Genomic DNA, 22,697 nt, shown 5'->3' with positions numbered 1-22,697 from the left:
AATGAAAGATCTAATGTTATTTGATTTTATTCTGGTTGTGCCGGTCTTTTCTGAATATTCATGCTGTGTTATGAGATTCAAATAAATACTAATAAATAAATAAATAAAGCAGGTCTTTTTTTTTCAGAGCGAAAAGTCCTTCATGGAGAGTGGAGATGTAGATCGAGCCTACGTACCAACATTTGACTTGATCTGAATCCAAAAACTAAAATCTGATTCAGAGACTTTTTCTGAAAATATTGACCCATTCAAGCGAACACATTTTTTTGTTTCATTTGACATACTTAATTAATCCAGACGGGGACATTGTGGTTTACACTCTGAGAGACATGCTTCTCACACACATGCTCAAACAGGACCTGTGGACCTGCATTAATGGAGAGATGTCAGAGTGAGGGGTCTGCACGTGAAACAGTGGCTTGGAGGTTGACTTGGAAACTCTCCAGCAACCAGACCAACTTCCATACTGTGGTCCACATTGGGACTTGAACCAGCAACCCTCCGATTCCCAACCAAAGTCCCTACAGACCGAGCCACTGACCCCATTTGATTCAATGTGATCAGATAATTTAATCCAGCGTTTTTTCTTTTATTTCATGGAAGTGAAAGGTAAACCAAATGTGTGATTTTTAAAGTAACCTATCCTTGTGCTTCTTACATTTCCAACTCTAGGTGACTGTACAAACCAGAGGCACAAGTTGGAGCTAATTCAACTTTGAAAAGAGAAAAAAAACATGTGTGCACGGTTGTCATGTGTCTGCTGAGGAGAACAAAGACCACGTTCTTGTGTTAATACCACACAAATGAAAACAGGAGCCGCCCTCACAATATGATTTGTAAATGCAATAAGAAGACTTGAAGCGTTACCAGCAGCTCGATCAGATTGCTGTGAACACACTCGGCGCTCAGCTCAGAGGTGTCGGCCAGGTTTGACCAATTCTTCAGGCGTTTGTTGGCACCGACCAGCCAATCGCTGACCGAAGTAAAGTCTGTGTGGAATCTGTGAGGAGGAGGAGGAAAGAAACAATAGAAATTAGACAAATATAATAAGAAAAATATACTAAGTAGGGTATGAGTTTTTGCAGTGTTCCTCGCTTAAGGGATGGGTCAAATTCTCAGGAAGGTTTCATTATCCGCCTCCTTTTTGTTTGTTTATTGCAGTCAGTCTTACCTGGTCCGGCTGTCCTGGATGTCCCTGCAGCGTTGAATCTCCTGCTCTGTCCACCTGTAGGCGCTCTGCCATCGCTGCTCAAGGGCGCTGCCCGCGTGACTGACCGCGGCGGCGAGCGTTGGCTCGGTCTGCAGCAGCTTCCTCTGATCCAGGAGCAGTCCTAGAGCCGCTCTGCTCTCATCCAGCTGGACCAGTGTTTGCTGAGAGGAATGGTTGGAGAAGAGACGGTGCTTTTTTCTGGCTTTCATAAAGTTTTAATTAGAAATTCTATTAAAACTAAAAGACAATCTGACATAAGGGAAAGAAAATTGTGGCAAAATTGCGTCTGTGAAATGTAAAAAGGGTTAAATTACAGAGAGAACAAATCAGGTAGAGAGTTAGATACCACTGATTCATGCTCTTTGAATAACCCCACTGCTATGGTAACGGGTCTTTTTTTTTCTCTGGACAAACACACCATATCTGAACCCTGCCCTGAAAATATAAAAACAACCAAAGGAAAAGAGTGGAGTCTGTCAGAAATAAATAGTCATAGTCATATAGTCGAGTACTCGACGATTCATTCGTCAGAGTCGACTGTCAATCTCATCGTCGAGCACAAGGATCACTGCATTCCAGCTGGATTGGGTTTTTTAATGTCTAAGTTGACTTTTTCTCTCTCTGAGCCAAACAGAGGGACTGATGCACGCTTTTATCACTGGCAGGCTGGACTATTGTAACGCTCTCCTTTCTGGTCTTCCCAAAAACACAACCAACCGGCTTCAGCTACTACAAAACTCTGCCGCACGAGTACTGACAAAGACCAGAAGGAGAGCACACATCACACCTGGTTTAAAATCTTTACACTGCCTGCCTGTTAGTTTTCGTGTTGATTTTAAAATTCTTTTATTAGTTTATAAAGCATTACATGGCCTTGCACCAGACTACCTATTAGATATGATTTTAGTTTATGAACCAGTACGGCCCCCTCAGATCCTCCAGTTCCTCTCTCTTAGTTGTTCCACAGAGCAGGACAGAAAACCTTTGGCGATGCTGCTTTCAGCTGTTCCGCTCCGAGACTGTGGAAATTCATTCAGTCTGGCTTTTATATAGTGCTTTATATCAATTCAAATCTTAACATTATTGTATTGTCTTTTTTTATCCTACTACAATTTTAAATATTCTTCTCCTATGTATTCATTTTAATATCTTTTTGCTTTTATGTGTCGCATTTAATTTTTTAATTTTTATACATATTTCTTAATTCTTATTGGTGTGCATTGGTCTCTCAATGATTTAATAAACTACTTTTCGTCAATAACTTTTGTGCACTCTTGTAAAGCACTTTGAACTGCAATTTAATTTGTCTTAAAAGGTGCTTTATAAATAAAGTTTGATTGATTGATTGACATAGACTTGCCAAATAATTCATGGCTCATAGCGTATCTCGGTATGAATATCACCTTATTGATACTTTAAATGCAGTTCTGAAAACCACTCGTACTTTAAATCAATCTCCTTAGTGAGTGCAGAAATCGCCCTGAACACATGTTTGAATGACAATATCTATAAAGTTAATGTCTAAGATGCATTATAATCACATTCTCAAGATATTATAATGTGTTTATCAGACTTTATTAAGCTATGAGACATCATCATCTATCATGACACATTCAATTCAAACCTTTTTTTTATTTTTGAAAAGACATGGAGGTTTTCCTTCATTGCACATGAGGATCAGAAGAAGCTCATAACAGATTCCTCCACATTCTCAGTAGCACCATTTAAACATGTAAACTAAGTTGACTGGAAATAGTAAATATTATGATACAAAAAGAAAATCTTGTTTATTGGTAGCTTCAAACATGAAGTGGAGTGTCAGAGTGATTTATGGAGATCTGGATAAAATCAACAGAAACTCACACAGAGTGAGATGAGGGGAACAAAGTCTGATGAGGCAGCAAACACTGAATGATGTGTGTGTGTGTAGTGTTGGAGGTTTCACCTGGCAGAGATGTGAACGATCCTTCACTAACTCCTCATCGTCTCCCTCCGGTTCCTCGCTGCTGATGAAGGCTTCGACATCGTCCAGCAGCCTTCCAAGCCGACCGCAATTATCCTCCCAGCGGTTCCACTCCTGCAGCGTGCACACATCCACAAACACACATTTGAGTAAATAACATTTGATTTGTGAGCGCAAACACAGAACACAAGGAATTATTCCAGCAGAGACCCCACTTCTTGTTTATGTATGAACTTTTTATGGCCCTCAGCAAAAGTGCACTACAAACCTGGAGTCCCCTTTGAGAAGCCGCTTCCAGTCCCAGAGCCTGTTGCTGCAAAGCTTTGGCTCGGACCTCCAGCTGGACCCGCTCATCCTCCTGACATTCGAGCGCTTCTGGCTCACGCTGGAACAGATGCTGAACAAAAGCCAGCTGAGATCTGAGGACCTGCAGGAGCTTCTGGATCGACGAGAGACAAGATTCATGACAGGAGGGAAGGGAAATTATTGCAAAGTAAGCCTGAGAAATGAAGCCAGAGACTCTGAATGTAAACCGAGGCCAAAACATCTCTGTTTTAACAAAAAAAGAAACACAAAAATCAAGCACAAGCTGTCGTTTGAGGTTGTTTTAGCACTGCACATCTCTTTGATATCTATCATGAGGCTTCCTCTACACCTTTGGGATAGTGCCTAAGCATAAATCTGGTCTCCCCCTGCCTGCTGAACAACTTGTTGAAAGCACAGTGAGACCTTGTGTCTGCAGAGAACGGCTTGAAGTTGGCAGCGGTTCTGGACCTGGTTCATCTGCCTCTCTGTGAAGCATTCTTCACCCAGCTCCAGGAGGCGAGTCGTCCCCTGAAGCAAGGACCGGGAAGCCTGCTGTAGCTTGACTTTTTCCCCTGGACCCTCCCTCAGATGTCTGCCCAGCACACACAGCTGAAAGTTTAAAGGACGTGTGTTTAAACTTTTGAAATGCAGATATTTATACCTAACTTTATCATTTAAACCTCATGAAGTGTTTTTCTGCTAAAGAGGAAGGCTTTGTATTGTCTTTCAGTTTTCTAAATGATCTCTGAAATGTTCATTATATCATCATAATCAGAAAAATAACAATGAAGCACTTATACTCATTGCTCTTTGGCCCAATTAAGCCTTTACTTAATCATCCCATCTTAATCATCATTAACACATTTCTTCTTGGACTTTTACATCAGTGAACATAAGCAAACAAAAAGCCGCCGAGCACTCGTTACCTCCAAACTGGGAGCTTCCTTTATGCCGGGGAAAATCTCACTTTTTCCCTGTTCAAACTCGTCCAGAAGACACGGCCTGTTGGACGGGAGCTCCTAAGAGACAAAAAGTATGGGTTTTCTCAGAGTGGGGGGAGAAGAAGTATTCAGACTAAAAGTTAAAGTACCAAAAGTAAAAAAAAAAGATCTATTTCAAGTCAAAGACTGAAAATCAAATGTTTGTGTAAAAGTTAAGCAATTAAGTCGCACATTTCATAAGGGGCGGAGCCAAACTGAGTGGCTAAACTGGGGCACCGACCTCTGCAGGAGTCGCATGACTTCAACTCCTAACATTGAAAAAACTAAAAGATTTTTACATTCCTGTGTATATCTCGTGACTTTAAAAAGTAACCCAATGCAGTGGTAACTAAATATTCACAGCTTACGTCTTTAAGACTGAAAAAGGAGATGTACATCTAAATAAAAACAAAGAAATACCCAACGTCACAATTTAAGGAACCAACAAAGGAAAATGTGCTACTTTGAAATGCAAAGAAAGTTATAGCAGAGCTCGACTCTAGAGCACAACGAGCTGATTGGAACATTAGTCCCGCCTCTGAAAAGGTAAATAGCCAATCATAGTTCAGAACTGTGGGGTGGCTCTTCGGAGAGATCAATAAGAGTTTAATGGGTCCCTCAAACTCTGCCCTCAGCCCTGATTTTCACAATACAATTAGATACTGTAAGAAATGAATCCTTGATCCTAGAAAATACCAAACTGTGTGACTGATCTGTATCCCAAACCTGATGTTGGTGTGCCATGCCCAAATGTTGAAGGAGCTGATTGCGGGATGAGGTGGAGATCAGCTGGACTGTCTGCAGACCATCCTGAAGGGAGGTCAAACACTGGAGAGCTTCTGGTTCTTCACTGGAAAGCATCGGTTTGGTGTCTGACTCCACTTTACTCAACAGTTCAGACACAGTCACCATCTCAGCTGAAACACACTATGAGGGGAAAAAGGACAGAAACATAAACAAGAACGATGAAGAGTAATCAAAAGTGTAAATGAATAAAAGTTTGAAAAGTCAAATCTACCATGTTTTTCTATAATCTTTACTAAAGTAGATTTTACACAATAGTACAGTACAGTTGGATATGATGTGTGTGTGCCTGAGTAGCATCATGGTCAGTCACCTCCTGCTGTATCAGCCTCAGCTGGTCGTCATCTTCCTCAGAGCCACGAGGAGTCAACAGGAAGTCGGTCAAAGCGCTCAGACTGAGGAGGACCTTCCGCACGGCATCGTACAACTCCTCACTTACACCTGGATGTGAGCCGTCTGCAGAGCTCACCTGGGAAATGAAAGATTTACAATTCCAGACCGTACTACCCATTACTAAACCCATACAACCAAATATCTGCTTAAATGCGTCCACACAAGAAACTGTATTTAAGACGGGTCACCAATCACTGCTCCTAAACAGAAGAGATTCTAACAAGGCAGATTTAACCTCTGGTACAATTCTACTTACTATTTGTCTCAGCACGGAGGAGGACTCATTAATCCCATGGAGAACAGAAAAAGCAGATCCGGATGACAACATTTCTTTTTCTGGATCCTGAATTTAAAAAATAAAAAATAGTTCTCAGTGGTAGTTTGAATTCACAGTGAGGAAAACATGCAAGGAGTTCAAAGTAGAGCCCGACCGATTAATCAGCCAGCCGATATGTCGGCCGATATTATCGTATCTAGTGACTATCGGTCCCAAAATTTCTAATCGGTCGTGGCCCTTGTTAAAAGAACTTCTGCATTCCCTTTTTCTCTTTTCAGGATAAATACATGTTCACTTGTAGTTTCATTGAAAGGAGGACAATAATCAGTCTTATTGTTGTCAAAGATTTAATGACTACTGCAGTCAAAGAAACTGAAAAGTTTGCAACAGTCTTGCTTCTACTTGAGAGCTGATAGCGAGTTGGACACTTGAAGTAAACTCTCTTCTTTTTTTTTTACTCTATTTTATTCTTTTTGTTTATTGTTTTGTTAAAAAAAAAAAAGGACTTTCTAACTCTCAAAGTGGGAGGAACACAAAGGACCGAATCATGTCTTTGCCAAACTAAGTGATTGTTGAATGTTAAGCCTGACTGTTGCCATGGAAACAGATGTAATGATGGTGTTGGTTTCCCTGTATCTACTTCTTAAAAAATCATTTTGCGTCAGTCTATCAGGTCCCTCCTGAGCCTCGTGACCCGTCGTGCTCAGCTTGAGAAGATCTGATTCATCGCTCCCTCGATCTGATCACGTGTCTGTATTTTCCTCCTACCTTTTCACGGGTCGCTCCGGCCTTTGAGCTGAGGAGCTCCTGAGGCTCCTCCTTCACTTTTTTCAGAGTGGTCACTTTTTGAGAGATCTGGGTGTAGAGTTGACTCCACCTCCGCTGCTCCGTGTCCTTTTCTTCCCGTCCAGCCGAGCTATGGACCGAAAGACACACATGCACATTAAAACACATGTCGGTTAATTCTCAACTCCTATGGCACCTTTCTCTTTTTTTTTGTACCTGATCTGCAGCTCAGGGGACTTCTCGGCTTGCACGGATTCCTCCACAAACCCACTCTGACTGATGCCATCTTTCTGTTGCTTCTTCAACACATTCAGAGAAACCTGAAAATTGAAGAGGAAATGCTGAAAACAAATGTATTTTTTTTTTGTAGTGTAGTGTGTAGTTTTCTTATATTTATGAATTAAATGTTGCATATGACTATCAATGCATAGATTGCATTCATTCTCAGGGTTTTTTATTAATGTGCATTTATCACCACACAGGTACTGTAACTAAATCAATCTTGGCTTCAAAGCTGGACATCACTGACAGGTTAATATGTCTAATAAATGTTGGGAAAGACTTCTGAAAACTCATTAGACTGCCTCCCAACAGGCTAATGTAAGTAATTGTAACTGCACAACCCCCTTTTGTAGCATGCATATAAATACTGAGGATTTAATATGATACATTTTGCCTAAAAAAAAAAGAAAGAAAATGGTGATATTGAGTAGAAAAAAGACTTTGAGAAATGTTCAATTTACTGGAAACATGAGACACTGCAGACTATTTATGCTCCCTGTACCTGCACAGACTTTTCTCTGTTCTCAACTATCCTCTGATTAAAGAATTAAAAAATAAATGAGAAAAGTACGGTCAGTTTTCGTTCTCAGATACGTACCAGGTCTAAAGACTGATCTTTGTCTTCCTCTGCTGTAGATCTCTCTGATGCTCTTGCGTCAGCGGATGGAGTTACAGGAATCAGTCCTCTGTCTTCCACTGCAGCCGCTGCCTGACGGGGTTCTGTTTGAGGGTCTGTGCTGAGGGTTTCATGTTGTGGTGATCCTTGTCGGTCCAGGGTAGTCGCAGCAGTCACCTCATCTTCAGCCGCCGCAGTGTCAGGACCAAATGCCTCCCCAACATCGGCTTTGTACTCCATCGTCATCAATGTAGCGTCTATCCGTCCTGAGAGAGAGTCTTTTGAATCCAGCTCAGGCTTCACAGATGATGTCTCCGTGTCTTCTGAACTCATCTTTACATCAGTAGAAATGTCACCAGGCAAACTCTCCAGTTTCTGAAAGATGATAAAAAACCGAAAGAACCGATTAGATGACATTTAACTTGAGATAATCAGGTTATGGAAGAGACAGTGAAAACTTCCATATCATTTATCAGAACAGGTTTGTTTACATTTGGAATTAAAGAAGTTCTTCTAAACAAACAAAAAACAAATGTGAAAAACATCATAAATTCTTCTCTAACTATATTTAATCTCTGAAATCAAATATATAATTTTACCTTAGCTTCTGATAGTGGCTCCATTTCATCGATATCCTGACTTTGCACATCTAAAGCGTCGAGCGTGTCCTCTGGGTCCTAACACATGAATGATATTTAGACACGAATATAAATGAAATCCCATGCACAAACACACATGCGTACATGCCATTCTCATGTGTGTGTGTTTCTCGTTGTGTACGTGCGTCAGACTGCAGGTTTCTAAGGAGCAACATGTTTCTAGCAGCTGCCTCTGACAGTGTCAGAGTGGATTCATGAGGAAATAAGACAGCCTGTGCGACACGGCTCAGTTTGAAAACATGCAAAGATGTTGCTGAAATCCTCAAAACACCAGAAAAAAAAAATCATTAAGCAAATTAAAATATGAAGAAAGGAGGGAAAGAGGAGAAGAAGAAGCCCCGGAAAATGTTGAGTTTCACTCCAAAATACAGTTTCGTTGGGACGAGTTATTACACTGTCAGGTTTGACATTTTGTAATGAAACCCAAACCAAAGAGGTGCCCAGAAACGTGCTCTCCTGAGCTGTGATTGGGTTTCAGATTTACCTCTGGTATACTGCATGTTAGTGTATCAGAGGACGACGAGTGACAACTCCTGTTCTCCTCATCCTCCTCTTCCTCTGACACCTCAGCAGCCTCCTGCTTTCAGTGATGAGGGTGAATTAAAAGGGTGATTAAAAGTGAGAGTTCACGGAAAACTGACGTTAAAGTTGTCTCACTAGCTTCTTGATTATTTTAAAAGTAACTTTTCTATGGGTGCCTGTGGCCTGGTGGTTAGTGCACGTGCCCTATGTGCAGAGGTTAACGTCCTCCAAGCAAGTGGCCCGGGTTCAAATCCGACCTGATAGCTTACAGTCACCCAGTCGACTTCCTTGAAGAATTCAAGGATTTGATTGATGTTCCTTATTCAAATACAGCTTTCAGAGTTCAGAAAACAGATGAAGTCCTAAACTTAATTGCTGCCCTTTTCCCCTGAAATAGCTTAATTAAAAGTGGTGGACTGCTATAGATTATGAAATGATTCGATAGGAAGTGTTGTTTAATTCAAACATGACTTGTGTGTTTTTGTTTGCGCTGAATGCTTTATGTTATGATTGAGATGAATACTACCTGGACCGAGCCTATTTGTCTGGATCTTGTTCCTTCAGACGAGTCAAAGACTTTGGTGATGCTGACGTCCTCCTCTCGGATGTTTTCCTATGTTTGACGAAAGGACGGAACAAACAGAGAAGAACTGAGAGCCGGACAATGTGGAAAAACGAGTTGATACAAAAAGCACATTCAAGGTTGTACTGCAGAACATCGTTTCTCTTTGTGCCTCTGTTTCAGGATGAGAAAAGAAAAGACACAAAGGTTCCAGTGACGCAGACACAGATCGAACCTTGTGTTGTGTTCTGTACAGAAATGTAACATAAAGAAACAAACTTTGAAAAGTCATGTCATGCGTTACCTCCAGCACTGTGGCTTGCTGCTGGGTGAGCTGCTCCAGCTCCTTCAGCTGCTGCAGCAGCAGTTTGGCTCTGGAGAAGACCAGCAGGCTCTCCTCTGCTCCCTGTGGGAGCTGAAGATCTCCTTTGCATCTCTCCATCTCCTCCAGCGTCCTCTGCATCGACTGCACGTTGGCCAGGATCACCTTCAGGTTGAACAAAAAAAAATGTTTAAAGTGTGTTCAGAACATTACGAGTCGACTGTGATATAAAACATTTAACGTGGTAAGAGAGTCATGTGTTTTTGTTTTTTTTACATATATTTTTATTGATCTTTTCACCATTACAAAGATCATTTAACACCCTAGTGCTCTAACATTCACAGCTGTGACAATAGGAATAAATAATAATAAAAGTTTGATCCTTTTAAGATTTTAATGTGGAAGCATAAAAAATATAACCAATGATTCTGTTACATATCTTAGATGGTGCTTTAAAGTGTTTATTTACCCTTAAAACGTATAGAGTCCTAATCATACACATAAGAATGCCAACACAATGAAGCTGCATATTTGTATCCATATCCGTATGAGCAGTATAATAGGGGAATGACCCACAAATCATATTCTGTCGATGCTTCCTTCGAGTTAGAAAAATCCCTGATTCCAAGTGTTTGTGTTTCATACTTGTCGTTTAGTATTTGCTTCTGTTCTCATGCTATAGTTGGGCCTTGCTTCTGTAAAGGATTTGCATGATGATGAAACGTTTAATAAGACTAAATAACTGCACAGTATCACCTGTCTGTTTTGCAGATGCTCCGTCAGAGTTATGTTGGAGTTGTCCATTGAGGATAAAATGGCTCGGATCTTCTGGACATTCTTCTCCATCGTCTTCAGCTCCGTTTCGGTTTCTTCCACCACCTTCAAACGAAGATCATCGAAGACCTGATCAGCTTCTTTACTTTTCGATCGGGAGGGAAACTAACGACACAATCTAGTTTCTTACCTCAACAGCCTGCAGAAGCTGCTCCAGCGGCTCGAGGATCTTGCTTTGCATTTGTTTGACCTGCTGGTCATTCTGGTCCAACTTCTCCTTCTGGGTGCTCATGTCACACACAGCAGAGACCTCGTCCAGGACTGGTCTGAAGTCCTGCAGGGCGCTTCTGATCCTCTCAGAGTCATCAAGAACCAGCTGCAGTCCAGAGTTTAAAAATCACATTTATAATGGGTATAAAATATATGAACATACTGGTGAATACAATTATATATAATGCATCATGTCTATTAGTGTCAACATTAATTATTGAAAATGAATGAAAATCAAACAGGCTTAAATAGAGGATAGAAATATTCAATGTAATGAGTTATTGTGCGTCTTCAAAGCTTTAAATGTTGTTGTGTTTGCTGTCACTGACCTGCAGGGAGTTTGCATGATTCTGGATACTTCTGGCTGTTGTGAAGGAGGAGGGAGCACTGAGCCACGACTGGGCCTCGCCCAACCAGCAGGTGGCGCTGTTCACAATGTCCTCAAACTCCTGAAGACAGCAGGGGATCTGAGGAAGCAGAGTTTCATCAACTACTTTAAAAAAAAAAAAAAAAAAAAAAAGCCCCTCTCCTCATTGATGACACAGTACAGAACATGCGACGAATATATAAACCAAGTGTTCCCCACCTTGCTGAGGAAGGCTGTGCGCTGCTCGGCCAGCTGCGCTGTATTTTGGTAGAACTGCAGCGGCTGGGTGAGCTGGTCTATGAGCAGGTGGGCTTGATCTGGATGCTCCTCCGCAAGATCCTGAACCTCACATTCCAGGAGCATCAGGCGGCTGTGCCACCGATCCAACTCATCCCACACACGCTGGAGAACAAACAGAGTCCAGAGTGGACATATTTCAGGGTTTAACTCAGGGACTGATCTGCAGTTTTGTAGTATTGTGGTCTCAGTATAATGACATTAAAGCTTCTTACATGTATTCATATTTGTAATAACATTTGTATTTGTATTCATACTGTATGTGGAGCTTTGAGGTGACAATGTAAGCAATGCTCGCAGTTAAAGTTTATTTGGCCCACTCGAAATATGGACAGACATTGTTCAGTTGTCAAAGACTCTGCAGTGAGAAGTGAAAACTTTCTGTGTAATAAACTGATTTTACCCCAAAGTCAGTGATGTCAACTGCTCCAATTAAATGTGAAATAAAAAAGTGGTAAATATGACAGATTTGGAAGATAAATTACTCAAATATTTCAAAACAAACAAACAAATATGTTCATGCTTTTAAACCTGTGTGTATTGTAACACCAGGGTTGAATTACATGCACACACACAAATCCTTAAATACACACACCTTGAGTAATTTTTGAGCTTCGGGGACCGTCGGTGACTGTTGCTCCAGTAACATTTTGACTTTCTCCAGGCCGGAGCCCAACTCTGCCACCTGGCTGTTGAGCTTTCGGATTGAGATGCTCTTCTCCACGAGCTGCAGAGTGACCAGTCAAAAAAAACACGTTTATGATATTTGTTTGGAAATTTGTGGCATCGAGGACACGTTGATTTTCTGCTCCCTTTTACCTTCTCCTCCTCTCTTCTTAAAGACAGCTGAACCTCTTGTAGCCTCCTGTTGATGTCAGGTGGTATCTCAGCATACCGGCTCTGCACACCGGCCATGATGCTCTGTAGTTTGGTCTTCTGGGAGGACAAATCCTTTCTGAGCTCCTGTCAGTGTGAAAATGAACGGGGAGAAAAAAAAAATCAGAAGATGGGATATAAAAACCACAGAGAGTCCGCATGAGTGATGAGATCAAAAGTTTAGCTCTAAGGTCCTTTTTTTTCCAAATTATTAAAAAAAAAAAAAAAAGATGTAGGTAAGCTCACTGCAGCTCCTCACAGTCTCGGTTATCTCTGTCTTTAAAATATAAGGCAGTAAAACATCTTATTGCTGATGGTTCATACTTAAAAAGACCATTAATGTCTCATTATTGAAGCCATATGTGCTCTGTAGCCGCATCTGAGAAAAACAGGCCTCTCTCTCTCTGCTGCTGTGATTGGCTTCTATTCAAGCTCAAATTTGAAAGCTTGGACTATAAAGCATTAAAAAGGAGCTGTACCTGCTGTTTGCTTGGATTCGAACTGGCCTCCAGTGAAGTAAGAACAGCTAACACGTGTTGCTCCACCTCTTCTATCTCCTCTTGGACTTGTTGTCTCTCTTTCTCCTCCGCCTGGGCTGCTGCTACCACCTGCAGATTTCTCTCCTTCAAGCTGTGGAAGGAAAAAGGATTTTTTTTTAGCATCTCTGACATTAATGAGTAATCATTTTGAACATCAAACAAATCCCACCTCCTGACATTGTCTTGGATCTTCACAAGGGTTTTTCCAACAGGTCCGGGGCTGACGGGATCATGGCAACTAGATAAGCTCAAGGCATGCTCCAGTCGGTGCTCCAGCGAGGCCAGGGCCTGCTGCTCCTGCTCCAGCCCGGCCTGGTGCATCTCAGCCTGAGCCAGAAGCTCCTGGGGTTCCTCCTTAATGAAGCTCACAGTGGAGGAGTCGGGAACTTCAGCCTGAAGACTGGCCAAAAAGCTGCAACACTGCTCCATCTACAGAGGAAGAAATTCAATCCTCAATAAACCTTTATGTTATTTTTACTTCCAATATATTTATTTTGCATTCCCCTTTGAATTCCACATGGTACTTCACATTTGGGCAAACCTTTCAAACTCTTTTTTTTTGTTGGTAAAACTCACACTTGTTGTGATGTCCTTCCATTCCTCCCCTCTCTGTTCTGTGTGTGCCATTAGAAAGCCGATACCACGTCGTAGCGACACCCAGCGCCTCCAGAGGGCGCCCAGCTCGCCGTCCTTTCCAACAACACAGCCCTGCATCGGACACCCTGCTCTCAGTTCTTCTGTTTTACCAGCGAGGCAGCAGAGATCTTCCATCAAAAGCTTGATAAAGTGATGGAAAAAAAAAAAAGGTTAAATTTAAATTTGAATTAGGCAGATTTTCCCCAAGATGAGCTATGGACATGCAAAGCGCAGTCCTTTAACAATGTTACTTGAAACGGGCATAAACCATAGACTGTACAACACAAGGACATCGTCTCAGTGGTGTCATAGATTGGCTTCTAAAGAGGCATTTTGAAGCCAAATGACAGCGGTCACCATTTCAGAAATGCCATATGAAACTCACTTTCAATCAAGAAACGGCTAAAGAGGTGAAGCTAAGGCCGGCCTTAAGCCTTCTATCAAACAGTTACAACGAGCCAACCTGTCAGTCAAATCATCCACATCCTTTTTTTGCACGTTTGCATAAGTCATAGCCTTGTGAAATCTAAATATATGCGATATTAAAGTCATCCGTTTTTATGAAACTGTTTTTTTTGTAAAAGGCTGTTTATTTCTGATTCATGAAAAAATGGCATTTTTATCTGGGACCTTATCGGGACTCCTTTGCATTTACAGTGGACACTCAAGGAACTTTTTGTTCTTCTGCAATAGCTTCATTTTTCAACACCAAAAGGTTGTAGATTGGTATAAGATATAATATATATAAGAGTTTACAGCAATACCAGTGCAAGTTTAATTCAATCCTCAAATTATATACATACAACAATTCATTCTACCCCCTTCTCTTTATGGAGACATGATTTGTTTTTCTGTATCAGGGCCAATTTTGATACTTCTGGAAAATACAGGAGATCATCAAAATCCTGGGCACTTTGAATATCTGTCCCAAATGTCGCAGTAGTTCTTTAAATAAGATGATCAAATATTCAGAGTCAGAAGGAATTGAACCTCTGTTGCAAATAAAAACTGAAGAAAAAAAAAACTTAAACATCTTGAACATTATTATAAAATGGTGTTCCAAGTAAAGGACCAACCATGGAGGTGTGCTGTTACCAAACCTATGGAACTTACAACTTACAAATTATGACATTTTAATGGCCAATAAGACTCTGTGAATATAGAACAATGCATATTTATATATTTTCAAAACACACGCTTCATGAAACCTACCGTAGCTCTTTTCTGTTGGGCAACACATCTATCATATGATGTCACTTGTTCTCCAGCACATTCTGAGAGCTGAGCCTCGAGCCCGGAAAGATGCTGACGTATGTCTTCATGACACCTCCTGTGGCTTTGCTGTCTTACTTCACACCTGAAGTGACACATTCGTCTTTAGATGATTTTGATAGTTAAGAGTATAGAGAAATAATAACGACAATGCAGGAAAAAAAAAAAGATGAACACAACCACTTGATATAGACTGTATACCCAGTACCTCTCCAAGGACTCCAGTCTAAGCTGGGCGTGGGCTTCCAGTAAGGCTCGTCCAACCAACAGCTGACTGAAGATGTTGATGTGGAGTTGCTCAGTCTTTTGGAGAGATAGGCAGGGTTGTTTGGGCACCAGCTCGAAAAGGTGGCGAATATGAGCCTGAAATCCATCCTCAAGAGTTTCTAGAGCCTGCTGCGTCTGTCGTTGTTCCTCGGTACAATCCAAAAAGCCTCCAGGAGCAGAGAGGAAGGTGGCTTCGGCATTATGGAGGAAACTGATTGCTCCCTGAGCAGCCCATTGGTAATCTTTCAGGGACTCTCGAGCTTGGGACAAACTCTCCTGTTGGTAACATGTCGATAGTTGTAAAATATCATACACATAAGTTTAAGTTGTTAGGTTTTAAACTCTCAAAAGTCTGTTGAATGAATAAAATAATTTACGCTTACCATTCTAACATGACACTCATGCATGGTGGCATCTCTAAGTGAGTACAGCTCCTTGTTGTGCTTCAGGTTAGTCTTGTCTTTTCGCCCCAGGCCTTCCAAGACCCTCATCCCAGACTCCATATTTCTCCAAATAACCCAACACCTTCGTAGTGCAATATCTATGGCTTTCTCTTCTGGGTCTACAGGTTTGGCTCCCTCCAGCTCCGCTCTCGTACTCTGGAAAAACTGTATTAAGGCAGGAAGCTCGGAGGAAAATCGCAGGCCGAGCAGAAGCTTGGCTTCTAGGTTCTTGACATCGTCTGTGACAGAATTCTCCCAGGAGACTAAAGTTTCCACAGTTTGGCGAATTCTCTGCCTCTCTGAATTGAGCTCAGTCGGGTTCAATTCCTGAGCTATGGCCTCCAACTGGTCAGCTGCTTCTTGACACTGTGTCTTGACCAAGGGAAGTTCAACCAAGAGCGTTTGGCACTGTCTGAACCTCTGACCCAAATTTATATCTTTATCTTTGGCACGCTGGATTTGCTCTTCGGTGATGTCCCTAGATGCCTCCATCTGGCTCCTCATGTGCAGATATTTCTCTTGTTCAAAGGCATTACTACTGAGAGCTTTGCACTGGTCTTGCAGCTCCCCAATGGTGCACAACAGGGAGCTTCGCTGGGCCTCCTGGCAGTGCTGGATCTCTTGTACTTGACACTGATGCTCCATCAACATGTGTTTCCATTGGGCTGTTTTTGAAATGGTTTCATGTGTTAAAGGGAACATTTGTTGCTTCAGATCAGTGGAGATGTTCTCTAAACAAGCCTGAATGGTCGACAATTCCTCGTCTGACGAAGTTCTCTCATGAATCAGCTCCTCTAATTCCCAGCTGGTTGCCTTCTCTAAAGCTAGCAATCCATCTAATTCTGTCCAAAGTCCTGACAGTCTGTTGACAAGGTAGCGACTCTCCCCTGGACCCAACCCTGCAGCTATTTCTTTGCAACTTTCTGCCATTCCTTCCACCAGCTTTATTGTGCTCTCAATCTTCACTGTGGCAAATTTGTGACTTTTCAGCTCGATCTCCAGCTCTCTGATGTTGGCTTTTGAAACATTGTCGACACGCGTGCAGGGGTCTCTTTTGGCATGCATCTCTGCAAGCCAGGCATCCATGCTAGCAAGCTGGCATAACATTGTCTCCCTTTCTTTCAGATCTTTCTTCATGGTGTCAAGAACATGACCCAAGCTGTCAGTGATGGCCACATAAAGGTCCTCTACGGTCTTGAAAACTTGGTCGCTTTCCTCCGTTTCCATGCCAGAGGCGATGTCTTTCATCTGCTCCACTTCCGCTTGCATCTTGGACCTTCGAGACAAAATATCCGTTTGAAATTTCTTCATCTCAACTATCTGAATCCGGGCCTCCTCTGGGAAAAGAGCTAACTTTTTCCCAATCGAGATATGGTTTTCCGCCTGCTTGGCCCATGTGATCAAGTCTTGTAATTGCCTGTTTATCTTAGCTGAAGAGCTGTATGTTGAAATGTCAAGTTTGCTCTTGGTGACATTTATCAGAGAGCCCACTTCCTGGAGTTCACGTTTGATCTCGTCTTTCTCTTTCTGACCCAGAGAGAACTGGACGAGAGCTTCAGACTCGGACTGCAGGTGCAGATATAGCTGGCTGAACAGTTTGAGGTCCGTGATGAGACAAACAGATTCTAAAGCGCTTTTGCTGTCATTGCTTTCAAAGCTGGACGTCTGAAGGGCTTCAAGCTTGGCTTTAAGCTGTTTGGTGTCTTTTATCAGAAGAGAGAATTGAGAGGTCGAGCTTGAAGTGTGCTGCAGAGCTCTTTTCACACTTCCTTCTAATAGCCTCCATTCCTCTTGGACATCTCCAAGCTGGGCGAGAAGAGCGCCTGAGCTCTCAGCGTCACTCAGGTGGACTGATAATTGGCTACTTATCCGGAGGAGCTCTTCCATCATGCCTTTTTTCAGTACCATTGTTTGCAGCAGGCCATTGAGTTTGCTAGCTTGAAGGGCACTGCTTCCCGAAATATCTCTGTGAAAAAAAACAGCAATAAAATGCGAGTGAATCCGGTGACAAATTCTAAATACTTATAATTAAGGTAATTAGCTCAAAGAAGTACTCACAAGCTCATTTTTTCCTTCTCGACGGCTACAACGGCCAAGAAAGCTCTAATGATCTTCATCTCTCTCTGATACCGTTTGACCTGATCCAGCTGTGCTGCTTTGACCTGCACAGTGGCGGAGGCGTCCAGCAGTGCCGCACTACACTGCGCTTCAACACTTTTCAAGGCATCTGGGGCACAAACCCTGGCACCACTCTTACTCTTCATGGCAGCCACTTGATCCTGCACACAGCGCCTGTAGTCCTGCAGTAGACACAACAGTCATCAGAAAAAGTATTTTTTCTTCTGATGATGGATCACATGTTAAGACACAAGAGGTTATTGTGCTCATTTAGATAAAAGGTCAGAAAGTGCAAACAGTTTTCACGACTAAGAAGAAAGAGAAGCAGTACCTCCGCATCCTGCAGTTGTTTGGCCATCTCCTTTATGTCGAGCTGTGCTGGTTGATAACGACATGCCAGAACTTTTTGGACAGTCCGTACCAATCGAATCTCTGGTTCCCCAGGAGAGGACTTCAGGTACCAATTCAAATCGATGTGAGGAGTTCGCTACGACAAAACAACAAAGACATAAAACTTCTCCTGAAAAGAAAAGCTAGTAAAAGCACTGGATGTCATTTGATCTGCACAGTTATGTTATAATCTTTGTCTGGTTTGTAAAATTCAATTCAATTCAATTCAACCTTTTTTTATACTCGAAAGATCATTGAGGGGAAACCCTCATTTACAATGACATCGAGTCATTACAGAAATAATTAGAAAACAGACATTAAATCAAAAAGAAAAACAGGGGACAGATAAATATAAGACTGTTAAAATCAGTCTACAAAAGTCTAAAATGTACTAAGATATTTAAGCGAGTACAAAACTGCAATAAATAAACACACTTATGTAAAACAGTTACAAACAGAGGTTGGGAGGCTTAAAATCAGGTTTCTAAAATGCCCAAAAGGTCAAAGTTAATTTCCCTCAAGAAGATGCTGTATGTTAAAATGAGAACATTCTTAGGCTCTTTTTGTCACATGACTTATTCTCTCCGACAATCCCAACACCCAAAAATGATCAACTCACTGTATTTACTGTAACATGGACAAAGTCAATCAGTAGAATATCTACATTTAGGAAGCTGGATCTAGATAATAGTTGGTTTTATTTCTTAGAAAAAGACTTTGATAATTATTTTACAATCAAAATAAAGGGAGATTAATTATCTGTCAAATGGATGGAAGAATTGATCTGTTTAAATTATATAGCAATAATAATGTAAAACAAGAAAAAAAAGGAAGCTAAATAATGTGTCTGAAAACCAAAAGTCAACAGGGTGATATATGTTTAAAAAGTTTGCAAACTAAAATATCTTTATCAAATGCAAACATAGAATGACTTGCTCAAAAATGAGTCAGTAAAGGAGCAGAGTTGCTGGTTTGCTTTGTGTCCTCTTTATCAAGATTATACATGTCCCACTTGTAAAAATCACATCGGACATGACTGACACTGAAGCAGAAGAAGTCAAAAACTTGACTCTGAGTAATTAGAGACACTAATGACCCTGCAGGAAATCATTGTATCTCAGATGTCCTTCCTGTGAACCGTCCTGACTGAGGCATCATGGGAACACACAGACATCAGTCTAAACTTTGCTTTTCTTATCTCTTCTCTTGTTTAATGTAACTGTTAATTACATCTTGTGCCTTTTTTTTGGACACTAGAAGCTGTGCAGTCACACTAAAAACCATGACAATTCAAATGTATGAAGGTGATTGTAATCTGAATTTTTATCAAAATTATTATATTATTAAATATTAAATTATAAAAGCTGCAAGCGAACCCAGGCACACTGTCTAACTTGAAAAAAAACATTAATTGGCTACAAAGTTTAATCAGGCAACCTGTTTTATTTAATTTAATTTTATTGCAGCTAATAAATTTATTTTTGCATGTGCGAGAGTTTCCTTGGAGTTTAGTCTCGTATGAACGTGTGTTTTAAAAATAAACATTGAGCTGAACTTGTGAATTCAAAAATGTCAGAATTTGCTTCTTTTTTTTCAAAAAACTGTAAGTTTAGATTTTAACTAAATAGTTTATTCACCCATTGCAGCATGCTCCGTCTAAAGTAGATTTAACTAATTATGTGCAGGGAAGCTGTGTGTTAAACTAAAGCTAGCTGATACTCACATTTATTATGTTACTCCTTTCCACCAAGCTCTGGATGTCAGTCAAAATATCCTGCATGGTGGACTTGTGTTTGCGGGAGTCTTGTGATCCACCTGACGTCTCCCCGGCTGGTGGATCAGCTTTCAAACCAGGCGCTGTCCTCTCAGGCTCCATGCTTTCTGTGATCAGAGGCTACATGCACAGAGGACAAGTGTGGTGCCCCATATAAGCCTCCTGCTCTCTTGTGTTTGTCCACACATAATAACATAACTTCCTGTTCTTTCCCTGCTGTAGTAAATATTACTGTGTTGACGGTGGCCTGGCGAGTCAGCACAGTTAGCACAAGAATGTGCCTGAGTAGGGAGCAGTCTGCCCCAAGGGGAAAGTCTGCTCAGCTACAAAGAGTTGCCTCCCTTTCTTCTATAAAGAAATAAGTGATCTGTTATAACTTGGTAAAACAGGGCGAGTACCAAAACATGACTCAAACTGTTTGGTTGACTTGATACAAACAGGGAAGGTGCCTCTTGAAATATTTTTTTGTAAGAGCAGGGCGTGTCTTAGAGGAGAGTGCAGGTAGCGCGGGAAGACGGTTTGAAAACCGCAGGTTTCTGGTTGACAGAGAGATTGTCATTTCACACTGAGCAAGACACATTTGACTTTAAATACTTTCTGTTATAGTGGTGCAAGCTTTAATGCAACAATATGCTCATTATACCAACTTTAAGTCAGTGGTTGAGGTAAAGATGACTTATTCCTTTCAAGGAGCTTAAAGTAAATTGAGCTAGAGTCTCAAAAAAGCAAAACAAAGCTGGTTTTCTGATCACAACTGATCGATTTGTCTCGTCATTTTCGAGATAAAAAAGCTTAACTTAGCTTCCTAGATTGACAGAAAGCTAATTTCTGGCAATGTAGAAAACAAAACCATAGGCTGATCTCTGTGATAGGCCGGACCTCAACATGCCACGCTGCCATAGCCAACACTAATGAGGTTAGCTGAATCTAATTCTATGTTTGTTCTCTGGGGAAACGCGATAAATAAGTCAAGATCTGGAGAAATCAACCATAAATGACTTGTCATCTCTCGGAGGAAACAGATTCAGTAAAATGTGTAGATGCATGTCCTCTTAGGGCTCCTGTAATATTTTGTACGTCAGTCAAGCGTTGTTATGTACACATCAATATTTAAAATTTCTAACTCTCAAGCAATTTAATGTAGAATCATTTGAATCATTCAAAATCAAAAACTAACAAAAATATTTCAGGGTGCTTAACAGGTCAATATCCAGGGTGTTTAAAATGTTTGACATTCTTAAGTAATCTTATTAAAGTGTCAAAGAAAGCCGGTGAATGATTTTTGTTGAATAGAAATATGTGGTATTTGAAGGAACATGTTGTCGGTTGTTTACAGAGAGAGAGAGAGAGAGAGGCGTGCTGTCATTACTCTTGATAATGACAGGTTGTTTGTGAGACATTCCTCATGTCCTTTGAGCATTTTAGCTTGTTGTGCAGAGACACATGGAGAGCTTTTTTGCTAAGCATCACCAGTGTTACGTCTCGTTTTCAGTGGGTGACGTAAATTCCAGAGAAGAGGACTCAAGTGTGGTAAGGCTTCTGTACTTTTTCTTAAGATAATGACAGTCATCAAGTGTGCTATTGATCTCAGTAGAGCCCTCTTATCTTTGTTGCTACTGCAGGCTGAGCTGGTGCAGCTGGTGCATTTGTAGCTGTGTTTTATGTTCTTGTTTGTATTACAGGTCACACTTTATTCTCCTTTTCAACAAGTTTAAACAAGTCTCAGAGCTCCCAGAAACATGTCTGTGAAGATTCTTGTTCTAAATCCACTCTGATCCGGTATTTGATCATGTCTATAAACCCTCTATTTCAGCCCTGCTCAGAACAGGCTGTTTCTGTGTCTGTACTTTTAAATATGTAAATGAGCTGTGTCTGACCACGCCCCCTCTCTGGAAGGGCTCGGGTGGCTCGGGCTTTCTCGCTCCGTGTCCTATTGTTTACGGTGAGAAGGCAGACTCAGAGGGCAGAACAAACACCTAGCTGTGGGAGTGTCACCCAGCTGGGGGAGGGGCTACTGCCCTTTGTGATGTCATGAAGGGAAAATCTCCAAACGGCCTGTTTGAGCACACATTTTCTGAAAAGTGGAGCGGGCAAAAGATGGAGAGGATGGACTTTTCTCATAACTGGTGGGGGGGGTTTGTAGACAAGCTAGGGACTCAAATTAGTGTTAGAGAAACACGGTTTAGTATATTTTTCATAATATGTGAAGTTTAAATTAATGTTTCTTCATTTTTACATGTATTCCTTGCAACAAATAAACCAATATGTGGCACAGATTTCCTCCTTTTGTCGCAGGGAATGTGTTTTTTTTTCCTTCTCACTGCATGAACAGCGTCCAGGTTAAAAGAGGATGATCAAAGACGGCCTCTGGCAAATGTTACGACATTCAAATGCCAAACGGTGGGAGGAATAAATACACTTCAAGGAAATAAGTTCCAGCTAACTCTTGTGTTGAATATGAGAGACAATTCCACTCTCCAAATGTCACAAATACTTACTTTCTATTAAATATTCAGCCCTAACATGACTCAAAGAGAAGGAAAGGCCAATGGTTTGGAAATGTCAAAGAAGACTGGGTGCTGGATTAGTGTAATTTAGCAGAGCTTTTTTTTGTCACTCTTTTGAAAGTTTTTTTTGGCTTTAATGATTCTAAAAGCTCCAAAGTAGCAAAACATAACGTTGAACTGGATTTCCCATGTTTGATCTCCTCATACGTTAAATAGATATGTAAATGTATGACATGTTGTATGTTATAGTTTCATATAGTTCAGCCGTCTCAGTGTTTTTTATTTTCATGTCCTTTAACTTTCTCTCTGCCAACACCTTTCCTATAACCTTTACTTGCCATCACTACTGTAGGCTGCAATGTCCTAAACATGTTGACACTTGTATCAGGAGTTTAAAATAATAATGATAATACTGATCCAGAACAGTGCACATATCAAAAGGCCTTCATAGTCAGAATCTCAAAAATGACTGTAACATTTCTGCA

General features: G+C 41.2%; 1 protein-coding gene and 1 long non-coding RNA gene across 5 annotated transcripts in view; one reads left to right on the top strand and one right to left on the bottom strand.

The window, feature by feature from the left end:
- Positions 1-22,697, bottom strand: part of LOC132984759 (nesprin-2-like) — a 98,443-nt gene that overhangs the window by 38,543 nt on the left and 37,203 nt on the right. For 3 of the 4 annotated variants that reach the window (XM_061051697.1, XM_061051699.1, XM_061051698.1), the window contains exons 46-76: positions 19,655-19,825; positions 17,873-18,028; positions 17,482-17,723; positions 15,364-17,389; positions 14,922-15,256; positions 14,654-14,798; positions 13,382-13,582; positions 12,975-13,234; positions 12,746-12,896; positions 12,210-12,353; positions 11,986-12,117; positions 11,313-11,495; positions 11,056-11,193; positions 10,647-10,832; positions 10,439-10,561; positions 9,665-9,847; positions 9,325-9,411; positions 8,761-8,853; positions 8,217-8,294; positions 7,600-7,992; positions 6,936-7,039; positions 6,702-6,849; positions 5,913-5,999; positions 5,577-5,732; positions 5,186-5,386; positions 4,406-4,498; positions 3,903-4,088; positions 3,442-3,612; positions 3,156-3,287; positions 1,172-1,371; positions 868-1,000 (exon numbers count right to left, since the gene is read on the bottom strand). In XM_061051697.1, coding sequence (XP_060907680.1) covers positions 868-1,000; positions 1,172-1,371; positions 3,156-3,287; positions 3,442-3,612; positions 3,903-4,088; positions 4,406-4,498; positions 5,186-5,386; positions 5,577-5,732; positions 5,913-5,999; positions 6,702-6,849; positions 6,936-7,039; positions 7,600-7,992; positions 8,217-8,294; positions 8,761-8,853; positions 9,325-9,411; positions 9,665-9,847; positions 10,439-10,561; positions 10,647-10,832; positions 11,056-11,193; positions 11,313-11,495; positions 11,986-12,117; positions 12,210-12,353; positions 12,746-12,896; positions 12,975-13,234; positions 13,382-13,582; positions 14,654-14,798; positions 14,922-15,256; positions 15,364-17,389; positions 17,482-17,723; positions 17,873-18,028; positions 19,655-19,825 — 7,038 coding nt within the window. The remainder of the gene's footprint in view (positions 1-867; positions 1,001-1,171; positions 1,372-3,155; positions 3,288-3,441; positions 3,613-3,902; positions 4,089-4,405; positions 4,499-5,185; positions 5,387-5,576; positions 5,733-5,912; positions 6,000-6,701; positions 6,850-6,935; positions 7,040-7,599; positions 7,993-8,216; positions 8,295-8,760; positions 8,854-9,324; positions 9,412-9,664; positions 9,848-10,438; positions 10,562-10,646; positions 10,833-11,055; positions 11,194-11,312; positions 11,496-11,985; positions 12,118-12,209; positions 12,354-12,745; positions 12,897-12,974; positions 13,235-13,381; positions 13,583-14,653; positions 14,799-14,921; positions 15,257-15,363; positions 17,390-17,481; positions 17,724-17,872; positions 18,029-19,654; positions 19,826-22,697) is intronic. The other variant, XM_061051700.1, reaches the window with a different exon arrangement.
- On the top strand, positions 10,783-11,610 carry LOC132984760 (uncharacterized). Its single transcript, XR_009675007.1, has 2 exons — positions 10,783-10,891; positions 11,062-11,610. It is a non-coding gene; the product is annotated as an uncharacterized LOC132984760 (long non-coding RNA).

Source organism: Labrus mixtus, chromosome 12 (genome assembly GCF_963584025.1).
Source record: "Labrus mixtus chromosome 12, fLabMix1.1, whole genome shotgun sequence".
NCBI classification, from domain to species: domain Eukaryota; kingdom Metazoa; phylum Chordata; class Actinopteri; order Labriformes; family Labridae; genus Labrus; species Labrus mixtus.
This window is presented reverse-complemented; position numbering and strand designations above follow the sequence as displayed.